At 45.1% G+C, this 20,749-nt stretch overlaps 1 protein-coding gene and 1 long non-coding RNA gene across 8 annotated transcripts in view; one reads left to right on the forward strand and one right to left on the reverse strand.

The window, feature by feature from the left end:
• PRR5 (proline rich 5) overlaps positions 1-12,939 on the forward strand; it is a 70,268-nt gene extending 57,329 nt beyond the window's left edge. For all 3 annotated transcript variants that reach the window (XM_082223246.1, XM_082223247.1, XM_082223248.1), the window contains 3 exons: positions 2,947-3,087; positions 9,177-9,315; positions 11,173-12,939. In XM_082223246.1, coding sequence (XP_082079372.1) covers positions 2,947-3,087; positions 9,177-9,315; positions 11,173-11,726 — 834 coding nt within the window. In that variant the 3' untranslated portion in view covers positions 11,727-12,939. The remainder of the gene's footprint in view (positions 1-2,946; positions 3,088-9,176; positions 9,316-11,172) is intronic.
• LOC309532718 overlaps positions 1,969-20,749 on the reverse strand; it is a 28,596-nt gene continuing 9,815 nt past the window's right edge. For 2 of the 5 annotated variants that reach the window (XR_014219967.1, XR_014219968.1), the window contains exons 4-6: positions 20,045-20,163; positions 15,974-16,032; positions 13,080-13,910 (exon numbers count right to left, since the gene is read on the reverse strand). This is a non-coding gene — a long non-coding RNA (uncharacterized lncRNA). Of the gene's footprint in view, positions 2,890-3,093; positions 3,350-13,079; positions 13,911-15,973; positions 16,033-20,044; positions 20,164-20,749 lie in introns of those variants that run through there. The other 3 variants (XR_014219964.1, XR_014219965.1, XR_014219966.1) reach the window with 3 other exon arrangements.

The raw sequence follows: 20,749 nt of genomic DNA on the forward strand, positions 1-20,749 counted from the left end.
AATTTTTTAGAATTACAAAAGAAAACAAGGTAGAAAAAGAGAAAGAAAAAACCAAGAAAAAACAAACCACATCAAACAATACAAATTAATCAAAATCAAAAAATAACACAACACGATCAAAAGACAAAAATATGCCACAAACATTTAAAGACAAATCCAATATTCTCAAATCCTTAACTGTCATTACCTTCTTTCTTTGACCTCCTCCCTTTTTTTGTATCCTAGCTGTTAATTGTCGCAGCAAATCCTTTCCATATTTCATAATATTCTGTCATTACATTACCTTAATCTATTTTAATCTTATCTTACTATAAAAAACCTTAAAGCTTAACTTAAGTCTTTTACCAATTTCTCATAACCATAATATTCTTACATAATTCTTTAAATATTTTTACTAAAGCCAAATAATTTCGTTCCAACATTTTTCTAACATTCATCAATTTTGTAAAACAATCCTAATAGAAAAAAATAAAAAAGCAATCCAATCTTCATCCAGCATCTCTTCCTCCTGGTACCGGGTTTTGTCAGTCCTTTTTATCCCATCAATCTAGCGCACTAACCTGGTAATCTTATATCCGAAGCCCTTAAGTCCCTTCCATTTCCCTTCCACGGCTCTTCTTCATATTTATAGCTATATTTTCCTTTGTCTCCTGCTCCTTTCACTCATAGGAACTCCAGCTTAACAATGTTTTTGACCCTTCTTGACAAATCAGCCCCTTTTCCATAGTCCACACTGAACTCCATGTGGTATTTAAGAACCTGTTTCAAAGTCCCTCCAAAATTAAGAGCCCCCACAACCCCAAACATCTCACGGCCCATTACCAGACTTGAAAAGTCCAAAAATCCCTGCAACCCCCCATTTCCAAGCCAAACCAAACTTTATCTTTCCAAATCTGGCTTTTTCCAAGCTCATTTGTCAAATCCAAAAACTCATGTTCCTGCTGGACTGCAGCTCCCTCCATCTCTGGCGCCCAACAGAGCGCACAACAGAGCTTCTGAATACATTGTCCTGCAAGGTCAGAAGTCTGTTCCCACAATCGTAATCTGTAGCAGCTGCAAGCGCCCCGATTCAGAATTGGTTACAGTTTCACTGGCTCCTTCTAGGGGGAAAACTTCTATTTGTTCTTTTCTTTTAAAGGCAGATCTAACAACAAAGTTTCCTTTTTCAGTTATTTTGTCAATATTTGTTCCTTTAAAATGCGAAAGGGAACAATGGAATCACTATGTTTCTCTTCTTTTAGCTATCTGTCAAAAACGTTTGTCTCTGGTCAATGAGCTTCAAAAAACGTCAGTCCTGACACCCCGCTCCAGGATCAAGACAGTGGAAAATTACTTTGCTTTACACTCACTTCTGCAGGTTTAAACAGTCCAGAAAAAAATCCCCCCACTTCTCCTGCTTCCGAAGGGGGTTCAACAATCTTAAATGATGAAAGTTAATCCTTTACAAGCGATTTTCTGAACTCTAGTTCGCCATGTCTTTGCTTTAATCTATCTACAAAGAAACGGAAGGCTGACTTCCTGTTTAGACCTTCCCGTTTCAGTACCAAATTGAAATAAACTTTTAAGTCCATTTTTCCTTTCTACTCGCAAGTCCTTATTTAGAGTCCAATTGTCCAAAATTTAAGTACTCATGGTGATTGTTTTAGAAGCCAAATTGTCCCAGGAAAAAGGCAGTGCTCTCCGGCAACGGCTGTGCGGCTTCGCTCCACGGAAGAAGCAGTTGACTCTCAGCACCGCGCCACTTCCCCCTCTTTGCTCCGGAGCCCGTTAGTGGGTTCCTTTGCGGGTTGGGGGGGCGCTAAAGGTGCCCGCCGAGTCCCATGGTCACAGGCTTCATCCGCCTGTGATTCTTAAAAGGGTCCCCGCTTCGCCATAGCGGAAAAGACCCGTTTCCCGTGGAGCTGGTCCCTCCGGATCAGAGGGAGTCCGCCATTACCGATGGCGCCACCCCGGAAGTCTCTCTACTTCTGTTGCATTTCCAATGTCATCACATTCCATGCAAAAACAAATATTTATTATTATATATATCCATCTCCTTAACCAAACTCTTACCCAAAGTAGTAGTAGTAGCAGCAGCAATGGCAATTTTATTATTTATATGTCACCCATCCGGCTAGGTTTTCCAGCCACTCTGACCAGCTTACAGCACATATAAAAACATAGTTAAATGTCAAACATTAAAAACTGCCCTATACAAGGCTGCCTTCCGGTGTCTTCTAAAAGTTATGTAGTTCTTGGTCTCCTTGACATGTGAAGGGAGGACATTCCGCAGGGAGGGCACCTCTGCCTGGTTCCTCGTAACTTCACTTCTGTCAGTGAGGGAACCACCAAAAGACCCTCAGAGAACCTCAGTGTCCAGGCTTGAACGATGGGGGTGGAGACGCTCCTTCAGGTATACTGGACCAAGGCCGTTTAGGGCTTTAAAGGTCAGCACCAACACTTTGAATTGTGCTCGGAAACGTACTGGGAGCCAATGTATTTTTTGTGGCTGAAATTATAGTTGGGGGTGGGATTGCTCCATAATTCATATGCCCTCCCAAAAATTGAAAACTAGAAATGGAATTGATATAACCAGTCTTGATATTTTAATCATCCTTGCATTAATTTTTACATTATGAAACATATATGGCAGAAATCAGCCATTTTGATGGATTATATAAATTTTAAAAATGAAAGTAAATACCATCACAAAGGTTCCTATGGTAATTTCCCCATAAATATTTGGAATATTATAAAGGCAGAATCTGTTCATTGTTCTTAAGCTTATGAATCTCCATTTTGTCCTGATTGTACATAAAGTTTGTGTTCCTTACTGCTGAGACTAAATTAGGGAATCTTCCATTAAATCAAAAGGACTTAAGCAGGCTTAACTGGCTTCCACAAATAAATCTGAAAGCAAGCAAACGACAAGTGTTTAAAACAACTTTCATTCAATTGTCTCTTTAGGGAAAGGAGCCCTCTGTCCGACAACTGTCTCTGCTGCACTTCAGGAATATTATAACTCTCAATATTAAATTGGAAGATGCCTTGTCCCGTTCCCGAGCGAGGGTTCCTCCTTCCATTATTCAGATGTTACTTATCCTACAGGTACGGATTTTTCTCAGATACATAAATCTGTGTTTGTGCATGACTTTAGCGTAACACACTGTTCAAAAGGACTTACTGGTGTTGACCCCTCTTAGAAGATGCTTTTGTTTACTCCGTTTGGTGACTCTCCGTGTAGCAAGAAGCCATTCATTGAGAAGGGCATCGTGTATGTTGATTCTTGGGGCAAGATGCCATTATTACCACCTGCACCACACAGCACAGCCAGAACCCATGTATGTGGTGGTCCATGATGTAAGAATTACTATGAAGTAACCAGAGAAGGGATGGTTTGCAAACAGAAAAAGTTGGTTAGTGGTAAAGTTGGTTTATCACACAAAATACACTTGTCTTATAAACCACTTTGTGGAGAAAACAGAAACTGATTAAAGGAAACCAAATGGCTACAGGAAGGCCATGCTCTTTTGTTCCTCTGCTTTACCTGCCTTTACATGAACAACAAAATGTGGACAAAGGAGGCCATTTACTATATGGTGGCATACCACACAGGCAGGCAGGCATGGCAAGCGAGCTGCTCCTGATCTGCTCTTATCTTGCCTGGTGGCAGGAGGAGAACTTTATTGCAATCAACACTGGGCTCTGTCATTGTTGTAGGCTTGTACTTTTAAAACAGCTGTGTGTGGCCTGTAATAGAGAGGAGACCATATCAAAAGCGTTTTGGGGCCCTTTGTATGTATTCGCCTCTGCTTTATAAGATTATCAGGGAGAAATGTCATGTCAGCAGCTACCACAATTGTGTTCAGTGTTGTGTATGGAGAAAATGGTGGTGACTCTTCTGTAAATCCTAATGGAGGAGTCAATGAAAGTTACATTTTTTAGTTTCACTGTTCAATTGCACTCAAAGTTTCCTGTTCCATACTATACCAACAACATCCTTTTTGGGTGAGGCCACCTGCAACAGGAGGAGGTGGGATTCACTCCTGAAGTGGTAGGATGTTCTGTACTAGTTCAGTCTGCACTTGGGAGTTCCTAATTTTGAATGCTTTCCTCTGCTAACTGAGCCTTGCATTAAATAGCAAGGGCTGTTTGTGCAACTGGGCATGAATGAAGGCAGAGCACGAAGCTAGAGTTTTTTCCCATTAGGCCAGTGAAGATGCCTGTCACCGGTGGCATCAGAGTAAACCCTGATTACAGATAACATGCTTGGAGAACACTGGAAGCTCTGTTCACAGTGTAAAAGAACGCAAGAATCCTGCATTGTCAATGCCTGGAAGTGGGCCAGGAACAGCTCAGGAGAGGACGAGGTCAAGCTGGAACGGATTCCACTTCCAAGGGCAATTTCCAGCTCCATAGCCAGCCACAGAAGTCCCCCGACAGCACTGAAAGTTCAAGAGGATGGAAAGTGCTAGTTGTACAGTAAGGAAATCTCACCCCGATCCTGAGCTCATTCCTAGGAGGAAGGGCTGAGTTTGTAGTCTCTCATACCAAGCTAATGACACCTCAAGACATTGTTTTCCCCATCAGAGGCTATCCCATGAAGCCATAAACTGGAAGTGTATTTATTTATTTATTTATTAAATTTGAACACCACCCTTCATCCGTAGATCTTAGGGCAGTTCACAACATAAAATTACAATATATAAAGCACACGTAAAGGTGTGATTTTTTGCAAGAAACTTCTTAATGGAGAGGACATCCTATAATAACCTTTTGTCATATAAATTTACTAGCCCAAACCTATGCATATTTACTGTACTTGGAAGCCTTTGCCAGGGACTGGCATTCAGTGGCGCTTGCTCCTTAGAAGGCAATTTCAGTGTGTGCGGATGTGGAAAGGCATAGATAGAGTTCCCTCTGTTGCACATAATACATCTATCTGCCTTTCCCCCCAGACAAATGTAAGTAGGGCCTACTTTCAATCAAAGGTGCATGGGTAGTACTCAAATCAACTTTTTTTGTACATTTGCCTGCTGTTATGAAATATTTAGAAGCAAGGGCCAAAGACTTTCCTAGTTGTCTCTTCTGAGGATCAAACAAGACATGATCCTAAATGTGTCACTTGTAAGTTCATCAAGGATGTTTGAAAAAACAACACATAATGGTCATGAGGGACAAGCGGTTTTCCCTGGAACCACCAGTGCACGGGCAGGAGAAGTTTAACTCTTGTAAGATCTGATCCCAGTGATCCCAGCCCTTTCCTTGCTGCTGTTAGCCTTGGGCAAGGGAAACTCCCACTGACACCAACAGTAAGGTGTAGGTGGCAGTTTTCATCAGGATCATGACATCAGGAGGAATGGCTAGGACTCCTGAGTGCACTGTGGTCCCACGGTACCCTATGCATTTTTTTTTTTAAAAAAAATGCTATTGGTGCCTCAATGTTAAGCATTTATTTTCATGTGTGGTGCCTTGCGTGGTTTGGCCCTGAGTGTTTAAAGGGACAGTAATGTAATTTTAAGCATGCACTTCCCAAGTGATTGTAGAAGTCGCATGGGTTGAACGCACCGTGGAGAATCAGCTGCAAGGAAATTGTGCCTTTAAATGTACACTTCTGTGAATAGTAGCATGTATTGCATATTTAAAAAGCACCCAGGCTTCTATGTGACAGACAAGAATTTGCCCTTAGCAAACATCACTGTATTCTTAATAAAAATAATTGATGGTGTTAGCTTAAAAGGCAGTAGCCTAATTATTAAGATACCAGAAAAAGTTGCTCTTTACAACCTTACAGAGATTTCCTATCTGCTTCTTTAGTCATACTTCAAAAGCAAGAAAAAAACCAGTCAAACTGATTTAGTTATTCACAGAGGATAAGGCTGTGGAAATGCCTTTGAAAGCTGAAATCCATCAAAATGAAAAACTCATGAATGTTTTAGTCCTGGAACATAGGTGTGAAAGGGTGGGAGGGTGTTATCCTCATAAGCGCTCGACAGCAGTCAAGCCAGCATTCATACTTCTTCAAAGCACTGCATAGGATATCTCTTCAAAGAAACTTAAGGAAGCCAAACTTAGCCGTTTAAAGTAGATTCTTGCCAATCGCTCCACTTCCTGCTTGGAGATATACACACATTAAACTCAGGTAGCTAAGCACATCTCAGTTTGGAAGTGAAACAGGGCCACCCAAAAATAAGGGCGTGCCCATACTTGGTAGACTCCCTAGGTGTGCAGAAATATGTACGTTGGTGGTTTTTTCTTTAAACATGCTTTCTAAAGCTTCTAGCATAGCTTTGTTAATTCTAAGGGTTGCCAAATTGTAGAGCTTTTCTGGGGAAACCTCCCCCCCCCCCATAGTGATTTTAAGCTTTTGGAGCTGTTTCTTTTGTGCAGCTACATTTCAGTGGAACTTGCAGAGGAGAACTTCCTCTGACATTGTGCCCTATCTGCCATGGATGCTATAGCTCTGAGACTCCAGCATTGCAGGGGGTCAGGCCAGATGACCCTCAGGGTCACTGCCATCTCTAAATTAACAAGGTGTAAAGTGCATCATGCATTGCTGGCCCAGTGGTCTGACGCAGTATAAGGCAAGTTTTAGGGAAAACACCAGGGGCAGAGCACGTGGTTTGAATGCAGAAGGTCTCAGCCCCTGGCATCCCAGTTTAAGGGATGGGCAAAAACAAGACGGGCAAAAACCTCAGCCTGGGCCAGTTTGCTTTAGGTGAGCTTTCCATTAGCCTTCTATAAGGTTTTGACTCCGTGGTTTTTAAATATGGCATAGTCTCTTATGCTTTTATATTTTTAGATACAATGCCTTCTGTGTACATGCACGTGTTAAGGAAGAATAAAATTGATCTTGAATAAATAAAGAGCTAATGCTGGTTAGAAAAAGCTGTCTTGGGCTGATTTGGTATGTCTGGTATTAGTATGTCTTTGAGATTTTCCGCACCAGAAAGCTGTTGACTTCCCCTACTAAATAAAGCAAATGGGAGAGAATAAGCAGGTGAGCCCTGCCTTCTGCAAAACTTCCAAGCAGCCTACCTGAGACCAGGTCAGATCATAGAACTGTGTCTAGCAAGGGACTTGGGGAGGCAGCACTTTGCATTTGGGTAGAATAATTTAACTCCTTCCTGCTGGGCCCCCTGACCTGCAGCTAAAGTCTAGGGGCTTCCAGTTAAACTATGAGACCCACAAGTTCTAATTCTGACGAAACATCAGTTTGGGGCAGGGGGGAGGAGTAAGACTATATATAGCAGATTACAGGTATTTTGTATCATTTCTGTATGCCACAGCAATGATGCATGTGTGCTTTGTTTTTAACAGAGCTATCATTCTGAATAGCTGTAAACAGTTTGTGAGTGTTTTCATTGCACATTTAAAACACTTGTTACAGCTCCTTATCACCTGCAAGTCTGTTGCCGCATTGTGTGAAAGAATCAATAAAACATTAAAGAGGGAAAACGTTTGCTTAGATTTCCCTAAGTAAAGTGGAACCGACTCTCACTTTGAAAGCAATCTCTGCAGGCAGCTTCAGTGATTCTTCCTTGGTACAAACAACCTGGCAAGTGGCTATTTACAGACCTGTAAATCCCTCAGTTTCTGGATTTAAAAGTCCACATTATTCATTTAGAGTCTGCGTACTCCCGTGCGACAGTTGGACCTGAAATAGTCATCATGGGAAACCGTGCACTGGCACCGTTAAACAACTTGCAAGGGGTGCTTATGTATGTATACACAAACGGCTACAAATTTTCCACATTTAAAATCTTAGAGGAGCAATCCATTCCCAGGAAATTCTGGAAGATCTACGGCAACAGTTGGCCAGAAAGGAATTGTGCAGGTGGTTGTGGCAGTAGATTGCAATGAGACAAGAAAGGCTGTGACTCTTTTTGAAAGCTTTTCCCCTCCTTTTGTCTCTGGGCTGGGAAAAGGTTTGCCAGCTTCATTTCTGCGTGTCAGGCTGCTGTTAAAAGGCACAGGATAGCTCAGCTGGTTAGCGTGTGCTGCTGATAACCCCAAGGTTGCAGGTTCGATCCTCGTATGAGACAGCTGCATATTCCTGCAATGCAGGGGATTGGATTCGGTGGTCCTCTGGTCCCCTTCCAACTCTCCAATACTATGATTATCTCACTTTACTACTGATCTTCACAAAAAGGAGTAAGACAAAATAATTCTTTAGTTTACTGGAAGTGTTTCAGGGCATCCTGATCCTTAATATGGTTGCCACAAGTAAAAAAACTTTGCTCTAGCTAATAACTGGGAGGGGGGATTTCTACAGTTATAACTTTATCCGAATTAGCACAAACCCAAACCCTTGCATTGCACTGACACCTAGTGGTCCATGGCAATAGTGCAACATCTTGAGAACTATGATGGGGCATTGCATTCTGTACAGAATGTGGAAAGTGTCTGGAATATAGGGTTGTCACAGTGAGACTATTGGACTGGAACATGGGCTTGTCTACAAGATGGGGGCCTCTTGTGTGAGTGAGTTTGTGAACATGTGTTCCCTCCAAGGAGCTCTGGGTGGCAGACATGGTACTCCCCCTCCCCCTTGCACAGCCTTAGGAGGTAAAGTAGGCTGGGAGAAAGGACTGCTCCAAAATCACCCCACGAGAATCGTGGCTTAGTAGGGATTCAGACCTGGGTCCTTGTCCAGGACTCCAGTGCCACTGCACTATCTTGGCTATGAATGTCATGGGATCACAGGGTTGTAGAGTAGGAAAGGACCACGAGGGTCATCTAGTCCAACCCCCTGCAGTGCAGGGATCTTTTTGCCCAACATAAGGCTCAAACCCACATTGCTGAGATTAAGAGTCTCGTGCTCTACTGAGTGAGCTATCGTGTCAAGACTAGGGAGTGCAGATTTAGATCAAGCAGAAACAAGGGATTGGCTCACTGCAATCCACAGACCAGGCTGGAACTGTTTGCAATTCCTCCCTCCATTCATTTCCCGCACCAGCATTCATTCATTCATTCATTCATTGAATTTCTATCCTGCCTTTCATCTGAGGATCACAAGGATCCAGAACAGAATCCACAAGGTTTCTCATTCAAATCCTGAAGAATGTGACACACAAGTTGTAATTAAACAATGCATGTCCCTGACAGCAATTAAGTACACCAGCCTTGCTTTGCAATGATTGATAGCTTAAGTCTGAAATGTTAACGTTTGTGTCCCCCCCCCATGTGTTTCTCAGGGTGTTCATGAATCAAAAGGGGTGACCGAAGACTATTTGAAACTGGAAAACCTGTTGCAGAAGGTTGTTTCTCCTTACTTGGGCACCTATGGCTTGTATTCCAGCGATGGGCCTATCCCACACTCATCCTGCATTTTAGGTAATGTTCACACCGTCTTCTAAAACACAATATGTCTGTTGAAGTGCTTTTTTGTCCACAAAACATGGTATCATTTTCTGGCTAGGACTGCACAACTATACCAAAGTTAGGCATCTGTGTAAAATGTCCTCCATAACCAGCTTACTTAGGAGATTTTGCTTGGATGATAAACTAGGGGCAGGGCCTTTGTGCCAATGCAACTTCTTTGCTGGAAGACGGCAGAGGTTGTCTGAGGTAAGCAAAATATGCATTGTAAAATCTCACTCCATGAACGTGGCCCAGGACCAAGCCAGAGGTTTCCCAACTTCACGTTGGTAGAGTAAGTTAGGCTAGAGAACTTCATGCCAAACTAGGGCTAACATTCAGTGGGTGCTGGAAAAGAGCCTCAGATAATTTCTGACACTGGTGCAAGGATGTGAGAATGGCACTGCAGTGCCTCCGTGGTTCAGACATGAAGAGTGCTTCCAGCCTATGAAGAGCAATGGACTGTTCTGTCTATGCAGTTGACTACCAGGGAGAAGCCTGAGAGGAAATGAACCTTCTTTTCCACAAGACACTTCCCCTGCTCTCAGACGGGGGCGAGTTTGGGAAGCTGTCTGTTGGACAAAGTTTCCATAATAATTTTACCCCCCAGTTGGGGGCTGTGACCTCTGACATGGCATTTCCTTTTCCCGTTTTCTGCCACTGATTGTCAGGTAAATATTAGGGATACATAGAAAAAGAGTCAGAAAGGTGAATCTACAACATCATCAGCTTTTTTCTTATTTGCCTTCATTTGTTAAGACAGATTCCAAAGTAATTTACAGAAATAATCCTACAAACATCCTAGCTAGACAGGATGCAGAAAGAAGTAAAAGACGCTTAAAAAGAAAAGGGCTTCTCTGTCAGCTCTTCTATTTAAAGGCAGATTCTGGTTATGGAAAAGATGCTGGTCACGCTATACCCTTTTTGAAAATAATTTCACCTGCAAGAGAAGGAGCTGGTATTTGCTCCTTTGCATGTGTCAGCTTTAATCTGCTGCCTCCTTGTGGCTATTTTGATGAAACAGCCCTCAGCTGAACAGCCTCAGCTGCCTGAAAGCTGTGACCACTGTCATCTCACTCACCTAAGGTCTTCAAGGAAGAACAGGACTGAATATACTTATTTTCCCCCAAAGAGGAAATTGATAATAGAAGTTAGAAACTTCTCTGAAACTGATTGAGAGATCACTTGACCTTAGTCTGAGAAGGCCTAGAGTCATGGAATTGTAGAGTTGGAAGGAACCCCTGGGGTCAAATAATCCAAGCCACTCAATGCAGGAATCTCAACATGCAGTCGCCCCCCCCCCCCCATCCAATTTGGGATCTCTGTGTCCAAATAATCTATACTGTAAGGCACTGTGAGATGCTGTGGCCGTCTCCAGGCTGAGTCTTCAGGCTGATCTGCCATAATGGCAGGAGGGGGGTGGCAGAAAGGTTTTTGTTGTTGCTGCTGCTGCTGCTGCACATGCCCTAGAGAGGGAAGCAGAAGATGCTGAGGCCAAGAAGGGAAGGAGGCAGAGACCTGAAATGGCAACTCATCAAGCACATACAGCCAAGTGTCTGAACCTGGTCAGGCAAGTTTAGGAATGGGTTTGAAGAGTGAGGAAGAAAAGGGGAAGAGTCCAAATATGTAGGGGGAAATGGGGGGTGGGGGTGAGAAGAGGTGCACGTGACAGAGGTGAGGCTAAGCCTGATGTTTACATATTGATTTGAAGCAACTGTCCAAATACTTGACCACAGGCCTCTCATGGTGGTAGTAGCAGTGATGGTAACGATGCTCACAAGAAAAGTGTAGGGTTGTGTACAGGTTTTAACTGGTCTTCATGTTTGTTAACAGAAAAACGTTTCTTCCGGCGATCCAAATCGGGGGACATCCTGACCAAGAACCCTGTGGTGAGATCCAAAAGTTACAACAATCCTTTGCTGACTCCAGTAGCTGAGTACGAAACGGAGGGCGTGGCCCCCAATGGCACTGGCATCCGAAGGCACTCTGTTTCCGAAATGACTTCCTGCACAGAGACGCAGGCCTACTCCAACCTCACAACCATCACAGACAATGGTTCCAAGACCTCCATGATCACCATGAAGAATTCGCAGTCAGGAGAGTCAGAGAGGCTTTCTGCCAGCTCAGCGCAGTGCCCCAGCAACCTCAATGCACCTGAGCAACAGAAGGGATTCTTTTACGCAAGAGATGACCAAAAGAGAGCATTTGAGCTGGCCAGGGACTCAGACTTGATTGCCATAGCCCCTACAGCCAGCCCTGAAAATATAGTGGACCAAATTTTGGAGTCTATTGAGTCAGATTCTGATGGGATTTTCATTGATTTCAGCCAGAGCTGCTCAAGTTCATCAGGGTACAATGTGGATGTGAGCAGGCAGAGCCTTGTCTGAAGCACTCTTGATAAGAATCCTAGTTTGTGCTTAGGAACACAGGATAACTGAAGGGTGCGAGGGGGTCATATGAAATTCTTGAGCAGCTAGAAATTCAGATAAAGAGAATGCCCCTCAGACCAGAATGACATAGGAGGGACACGGGGGGGGGAATGGATCATCGTGGTTTAGATAATGGTAATACCACTGAACCTCAGTTGAGGGAAAGTGTCTCTGTCTATTCCACAGACTTCAGTGGAGCTTGGGCAGGTGGCACCAGCTGCCGGTCAAACCCGTGAAAGCAGCACCATTCCATCAGAGGCCAGCCTGGGGCAAAGGTGCTACATGGGGGGCAGGCAAGGGAGCACGAACCTGGGGTCTCCAGTCTGCCTCTGCCCTGTTATACTGCTGCTGCCCTGGTTCAAGACACCAGAGGAAAACCCACAGTGAAGGACCTGGTAGAATAGTGGGCTGGGTAGCTGTGTCCATGTGCTATAGTGCACACAAAACTAGTATTCTCTCATTCTCTGGACTGGACTTGTGGCACACCTTCCTTAGAGGAATCCTGCCCCCTTCCCATTCTTCCACCACTTAGGCCTGGCGTGTGTACGTTGCCTCCCTGCCATCAAAGCTCCTTCCGCATGGTTGTGTTCCACAGTGCAGCGATAGCATCAGTAAAAAGTAAAAGATTGCAGGTGCAATTACTGGTTTGGAAAGTAATTATGTCATTCCTCTAGCCTATGTGATTCCTATTGATGGAGGTTATCAATGTGGTTTGGGGTCTAAGTAGATGGAAGTGGTCCTTGCAACAAACGGGAAGCGGATGAATTGGGCTGGAGGATTTGAGTGCATGAGAATCTCCACGTTTTCCAATTTTATGCTTTCACATAAAGCTGTAGGAAGAAGTTTCAGAAGAAACAGGGTATTTGAGGTGTGGGAGAATTCCATGCCAGCATTGCAAAGGGGAGAAGACGTATCCTCAGTGGCTGCCCCGTCTGTGGCGCAAACAAGCAGCAAAGCAGTGTGGACCAAACACCGTGAATCTGATGCCCTGGAAAAGCAAACCAGGGGCAGGTTTGTGGGCTCATGAGACCACTTGGCTTACTGCTGGATTACTCACACCTCATAGTGCCTAGCTGACAACCCTTTGGAAACCTGTGCCAAATTAGTGACAATTAACTTAAGCCTCGTTTGTTTTAATTGGATTGGGGCCATTAAATCTGAAGTAAAGTGAGGAGGTATCTGTGGTCCTTGATCTGTGAAGGCCCATTCATAGTTCTGAAGTCATCATCTAATGTTGCGGTCATCCTGAGCATGCATGTGTGAACCGGCCTGCAACACAAACCTGAGAATGCACCATGTGACTATGCCCTTAGACTTCTTGCTGTCTTTGTCTCCTTCATCAAACACTGTTGTTAAGTACACATTTCCCACACCTGCTATTAAATCCTTTTGGATGGCAACAGCCACCGCCACCGCCTGCCACACGTACTTTTGGGGTTACTTACAAACACTTCCATAAAAGCAAAAGCTAGGTTCTTTGAAGAATAACATTTATTTAGGATTCAGAAGTCAGCAAAGTCTGTTTTAATTTTAAAAAGATTGTGCCAGATAATAGTAAAATCTTATGATTTATCATGACCATTTTGGTTGTTTTTCTCACTACATCAGCACTCCCTTTACCAATCAGTGAGTGAAAGTTCTAAACAAAATTTAAATAAATAGCGTGCTGTATGAATAAGCACTGTTGAGAGACCGCTTCCTGTGTGTTTTTTCTTACAAAACCAATAATTTTTTAAAGCGCAATTCTTGAAATAATAGCCAGATGCGTCTCATGAAGCACTGCCAGAAACTGCATTTCACTTGTGCTAACGGAAGCTAAGTTAAGTCCTCGCTACCAATCTATATATAGAAACCCATCCCATTCCTGATTTGTATGCACTGTGTGTTGGGAAATTGGGCTTCAGGAAAACTCTCTTGGGTCCCCCATTAGTGGGAGTGATGGGTAGCCATACCTGCAATTGTATGAAGTTGTCATGAGCTCTGCTGGGTGTGCTTCCTTTTCTCACAGTGTTCCTCAAGAAGTCCAAACAAGTATCTTGAGGATCTTTGGCCCTTCCACACTAGCAAGGCGGGAGCAAAGCGAGAGGCATGATTGAGCTCATCTCCTGAAGCTATTCTTCCCATTTCTTCCTCTGAATCACGCTCATAAGTAGAAAGGAGAGAGAGAGAGATTCCTTTTTTCCTTCACCCCATTTTCTGCTCCGCTATTCCACAATTTGGATGCTGGATATATGTAAATCCCATGCAGCCTGCACTCTTCCTCCCTTTAATAATTGATCCAGTGTACACACATCCTTAGAAAGATGTGTTTTGCAATGTGATTGAGAACTCCTGTGCTTACATAATTTGTGTGTACTGAATGCACCAAGTTACAACTTAATGTCTAGGTCAGTGTTTCCCAACCTTTTTTGGGCAAAGGCACACTTGTTTCATGAAAAAAATCTCGAGGCACACCACCATTACAGCCCCGTGACATCAGCGCACAGCGTCACGCCGGGAGGGACATGAATTGCTAGCAAATTACATAATCACCTCCTTGAGGTCTGGCTCATCTTCTCCGAAGGCAGAACCCCATTAATTAACAGCACAGACTCACACCATAGCCAAGACAAGGGGGGGAAACCTCAGTCATGCACAGTCATGCACATGTGGGGGCTAAATGAGGATGAAGACCGGGCAGAGAGCAGGGTTCAAATCACCCCACCTGGCCAGGACAATCCCTGGGTGCTCCCTTGGGCCACTCGCCTGACCCACCCCGCAGGGCTGTTGTTGTGAGGATAACACGGGGAGAACCACGCGCGCCCCCGGGAGCTCCTTGGAGGAGAAAGCGGGCGATGAATGCAATGCACGAAATATATGAGACGCGACCAGGTTTTGCAGGTGAGGGGCCCCCGCCAGCCTCCGCTTCCAACACCCGGCGCAATGACGCCGAAGTTTCCCCCGGGCTCGGCTCGGGGAGCAGCGCTGCTCCCCCCGGCTCCCCTTCGCCCTCCCGGCTCTCTCTGCCGCCCACTGGGGACCCCCCTCACCTGCCAAGTCCGGAGCGCCGGTGGAAGTTGCATGCATGCATGCAGGGCGCAGCGTTGCCATTGCATTGCACTGCACTCCATGCAACGCATGCATTGCCTTGCACGCCCGCCAAGGGGTCTCCCCGCGGTCCGATGCGTCCCCTCCGGCACGGATGCAACATTGCAAAAATAACCCCCCCCCCCGACGCAGCCCTACCTGGGGGGCAGCCTCCGCCGCTCCGCCTCCGTGGGGATCCCCGGGCTCCATCCTGCCGCCCGATCTCCGCGGGGGCGCAGGCAGGCTGCGCAGGGTCTGCGTGGAAGAGCCCCTGCCCGCCCGGCCGCCACCGCCGCGCTCATTCCATGGCCGGGAGAAGAGCGCTTCAAACAAAACGCCTGGCCCACCAGGCCACTCTGGGAAACGTAGTTCGCGCACCCCGCGCGGGCGCGGAGCCCAAGGGCGAGGGGACTACAGATCCCGGCAGCCCCTGCGCCGGGGACGGAGGGCGAGAGGCCGGGTGCAGGGATGGAGGGACGGGTGGGCAAGCGAGTGAGTGGCAGCCGCCAAGCCTTGGCCGAGAGCCAGGAAGGGCCTCCCCGGAGGAGGAGGAGGAGGGAGGCGCAGGGAGGGAGGGAGGGAACCCCAGGGGTCATCTAGTGACGGCGCCCCAATCGAAAATTTGACTTTAAAAAAAAATCTTTCGAATTTTTTTATTTTTCCCGCGGCACACCAGGCAACATCTCGCGGCACACCAGTGTGCCGCAGAACAGTGGTTGGGAAACACTGGTCTAGGTAAGCGGCTGGGAACTGTAGCCCTCTAGATGCTGAACCACAACTCTCATCATTCCTGACCATTAGCCATGCTATGGAAACTGGAGTCCAGTATCATCTGAAGGGCCACAGGTTCCACACTGATGGCTGAGGACCTAACTCGGCTTCATGTAACAAGAATGCCATTTAAATTACACTGAAAACATAATACACCCTCACAGTTCTGTGGGATAAACCTTCAAGTACTACCCAGACTTTATTCTCTTCACCAGACTTTCCATCTTTCACCCAACCCCCCTCCACATTAGGAACTGAACTCCAGATATGTCTTAAAATGATACACAGAGGAAATTCTATACACAAATTAATGTAGCATAACTTTACAGACCTTTGTGGAATAATTTTAAAGTAAACTGAATACTTACGGCAAACACACAGTTCGTACAACATTCATGTTTCTGGCAGAAGAAGAGTCTTGGCCAGCCTAAAAACGTGAATAGGGAAGAATTTCACCAAGATTTTTAAAGAGGTGTGATAGGAATCTATCTTAGCATTTTGAAGAGGAGTGCATAGCTTAGGAAACTGGGCCTTAGGAGCAGGGGGATGCAGTGAAAAGAGCCATAGCTTGATATTAGATTGTATCCTTTGTGTGCAGACTGTTCCAGGTTAAAGCCCCAACATCTCAACTAGATAGGATCTCAACTAGCAAGGCTGCGAGAAGCCTCTGTCCAACACCATGGAAAGCCACTGACTGCTAGAGTAATAAAGTAGACCAGGTTTATACAAGAGAAAGCGTGAAGATGGACCCTGCGAAGTCTCAGAGGTCAGATCTGCACACCCCCTCTCATTAAACAACTATTTGGTTTGTCTATCTGCAGTCCTATCTAATTTTCATCAGAGTGAAATATAAAGCTTCCTGCAATTTTCATTTGTAAGGAAAAGATGCAGTGTTGTCTGGTTCAAAGAAACAAGAGACAATGTTCACTTAACGTTCTTGTCTCTCTAGGATTTCGTAGGCCAAGCGGACACGGAGCAATGGATCCAAACTACAAGAAAGAAGATTCCACCTAAACATTAGGAAGAACTTCCTGACAGTAAGAGCTGTTCGACAGTGGAATTTGCTGCCAAGGAGTGTGGTGGAGTCTCCTACTTTGGAGGTCTTTAAGCAGAGGCTTGACAACCATATGTCAGGAGTGCTCTGATGGTGTTTCCTGCTTGGCAGGGGGTTGGACTCGATGGCCCTTGTGGTCTCTTCCAACTCTAGGATTCTATGTTCAAGCTGCACCTCAGCACATGTGCTTCGTAAGTGGGAAACATTTGCTGCTAGAAGGCACCAACTTAATTACAGAACCTGATTACATGTCCACTCTTACCTGGAGAACAGAATAGTCCTGGGAATACAGAAGCTGCCAACATTTGTATTGGGAAAGACCAGCAACAAACCAGCCCCCTTCCTTGGCTCCCTTTGTCCGTCCATATATTCAAAGATGCTCTCAGAAGGCAGGTGAAGCGGGTGTCATCACAAATGAGTGTTTTGCGAGGCTCCTTCTTGCCTCAGGTTTAGTATTTGAAATGGGAGTTGGAGTTGGGGGAGGGCAACTTTTCTGCCAGAGCTTTTCAGCTGCAGCAGCCAGGAATAAATGCTAATGCCCAAAGGTACTGGATCTAATTATCAGTATATTGGGGTGGAATGTGTTAAATTTATCCCCAGTCACATGTTATACACAAACATGCATGTTAGTGTGCCATCAATGGAAGCATTTTTCAAAACAAAAAACGAGGAGCCCAGAGTGCTCTGGGAAGGTAAGCAAGCCTTTGGGCAAACAATTTGGTGCAAACACAGGAAAATGTCTTCAAGGGAGAGCACAAGGTTTTGTGTTGCCTTTGGGTCCTACCTAAAGCAAAATAAAACAATAAACATGGGGAGGAGGCAAGGGGCAGAGGAGGTGGGAACAAGCTGAGGATGGAGCAGTCTGTCCTAGGAGAAGACTGCAAGACTGAGCAGCATAGTCTCCTGGAGAAGAGACTCTGTTTCATGAGGAGAGGGGTGACCTATCATGGAAGTTGCATGCTCTTTTAAAAAGGAGGAGAAAAGGTAGGTGCGTTCAGGAAGCTCACCGAGGACACACATTTCAGGCACTGGTGATGAGTGGAAAGGGGAAGGCACCATATACAAAGGAGAATAGGAAGACTAGGTTCTGGTACATCTCATGCAAATTGGCTGGGTGCAAAAGGGGTTCAGTGTGCAGACCTGGGTGTGGGGATCCTTTACTAATGTAAATGATTGACTAATTTACCAGCCAAGGCTGCTTTTTGTTCTCAGGGCTACTGAACAACTAAACAATAGGCCAGCCCCTGTGGGGTCTACATATGGCAAAGAGTCAAAGGCAGAATAAGGCATTTGATACAGTACATCCAGAGTCCTTGGGTAATGAGGATAAGCAAATTTCCAATACAGTGGTACCTTGGGTTACATACGCTTCAGGTTACATACGCTTCAGGTTTCAGACTCCCCTAACCCAGAAATAGTACCTCGGGTTAAGATCTCCCGCAGCAGCAGCGGGAGGCCCCATTAGCTAAAGTGGTGCTTCAGGTTAAGAACAGTTTCAGGTTAAGAATGGACCTCCGGAACGAATTAAGTACGAAACCAGAGGTACCACCGTACATGCTGTGTGACTGCCTAGCAGTGTGCAGAGTTAGGCACAAGACACGTGCTCAGGATGACAGCAAAGCAGAGTGTCTTCCTAACAAATATGAGTTGCTCTCTCAAGGCTGGGGTCCAAGAATGTTGAGGAAGCAGGTAGCGGAAACCGTGCCTTGAAACTGAAGCAAATAACCCAAAGCAGCACAAACCCCTCCAACAACTCCCATCACTCCTGCCAATTAGACATGCTGTCTGGGCTTATGGGAGTTGTAGTCCAACAACATCTGGAGGGCACAAGGTCGGGGGAGGTTGATTGAAATGCACAAATGGGAGGCATCAAATAATAGAAACTGTCTAAGTGTGCGAAGTACGGTTTAATTAGGATGTGGAGCAGAAGAGCATCAGAATTGAGACACACATCAGAGAAGGAGACGGGGAGGGAGACCCAGATGAGAGAAGGCTTTTCCCTAAACCAGATGTGGGGGATCTTTGGCCCTTCAGAAGTTGCTGAACTACAAGTACGAGCACAGTCAATATCTAAGGATGATGGGATTCAGCATTGCTGGGGGACCCCCAGGGTCCCTTCCAATTCTACCATTCTACTTGGAGGGCTGAAGGTTTTTCACACCCTGCCCTAAATGAATGTGAAAACCAAGATGGTCCCTCCCTCAGTGGAGCAACTAGGTAGACTTCATGGTCTTACAGGGATCACTTAAATCATCATCACAAGAAAAATTGACTTTGCCTCTTCCATCCTGATGCTAATCACGTTAATGTATTAATCAGTTATATTTTGTACTAGAAAAGGATAACATATATTTTAAAATAAAAATCATAAAAATGGGGGGGGGAGGTTCAAAGGTGAGTGTTTTGGCCTTTAAAAAATACTTTGCACACTCAGAGGCACACTTGCTTCTGGGAACCCCACCTTCTTTGCTTGTGGGCTTCCCAGAAGTGAGTGTAATAGGCATGCTGTTTGTCTCCATCACCTGATACTCAGAGGTACACTACACTTAAACATAGAGGTTCTATCACTCCATTAATCTGACTAATTCTTTTTCAAGTAATCTAGGTTATTGTCAACAACACAAGCTGTGGATGCAAATTCTGAAAGTTAAATATGCATTTCATGAACATATACTCTTTTTTTTTTTTTTTGTATGCCCTGCATCTTCCTGCTAATCAGTTTCTTTGGCCTGAAAACTGCCATTCTGGGTCTATCCAACTTATCTTCCCACCACAGACAAACTGTCCTTTAAGGCCATGGCAAATGTTCTCTTTTGAATATGTGATTCCTCTTTGCTTACTTTGACAGATGAATCAACACCATCACAACCTGCCTGTTTCTACCCATCAATCTTCAAGCCACTATGTTTCCGTGGATTGAACTAATCTGTTTTCTTTCCTGCTTCAGTTTCAGCTAATTGAAGTGCTATGAAATTATGGCTTTTAAAATGCTAATATGTATTGATTCCAATTACCGGCTGCCCTTAGTCTCTGCCTGTTCTATCAATGTCTAATGATCTTCTGCATTTCTCCTTCATTCAGCTTATCTTGGAATCCTGCCTTCCTTAGACTTGTCCATAGACCTTCATCAGAAATACTGAGACTACAACTGTTTTAAGCCTCTCCAAGAGGCAGCACATTGCTGCTAACCATATTGGCCACTGGAATGCACCATAGCTCCAAACAAAAGCAGCAGGCAGCAACAGAAATGACTGAGGCTATGTATGCATTAGCTGCTTTAAATACAGCAAGGTTGCTTTTCCGTGCTGTGTTTGAAGTCACATTTGCATGTTGCTGTACACACCAGAAAGGGGCACATCATAAAAAAGAAAAAGGGGCACATCACCTGCTCAGTTCCTCCACGCTTGCAACCCCTCCTCCAAACTGTCATGAAGATGTTATCTGTGCATGCACATAGGCAACAGCTGTCTCAAATGGAGCTTACCTGCGACTTGCGTTTTCTAACTGAATGGAAGCTGGTTTGAGGAAAAGCACATCAAACAGCATTATTTATCAAGAAACTGCAGAATAGATATGAATTGTAGCTCACACCATGTCTATAAAGGATCAAGTGCCCATGGTGGGAGCGCACTGGAGCCAGAGTAAATGGTGTGTACACAACCTAAGACTCAGGACTCATGCACACTTCTGTTTTCCCCACCACTTTCTCCAAGGAAAACCCGTGGTTTAGCACTGAATTGACACAAACGGCAGCTGGGTTTCCTACTGATTGCCGTTCATTCCAGTTTAGTGCAAAAAGCAAATTTTCTGGGGGAAAGGGTCGAGGCAAAGGCAAAACCACTCAGACGCAGGCCAAGAAAGCATGGGAGAAGTGGGTGTGTGGACAAGCCCTCAGTCATGTAGAATTGTCTTGCCTAAAGGCAACTCAGAGAACTAGTTTATAGAATCAGCAGATCAAGAAGGCAGGCTTCTTTTCTGGACTGCACCACACTCAGCTCTCCCATCAGGGATGGCTCAATACATGTTAGCACCTGAGGTGAACCGTAGAATGCTCCCGGCCCCTGCCAGGGAAGAAAGGGTGAGTGAAGAT

Source organism: Podarcis vaucheri, assembly GCF_965113315.1.
Source record: "Podarcis vaucheri genome assembly, chromosome: 5".
Classification (NCBI taxonomy): Eukaryota; Metazoa; Chordata; class Lepidosauria; order Squamata; family Lacertidae; genus Podarcis; species Podarcis vaucheri.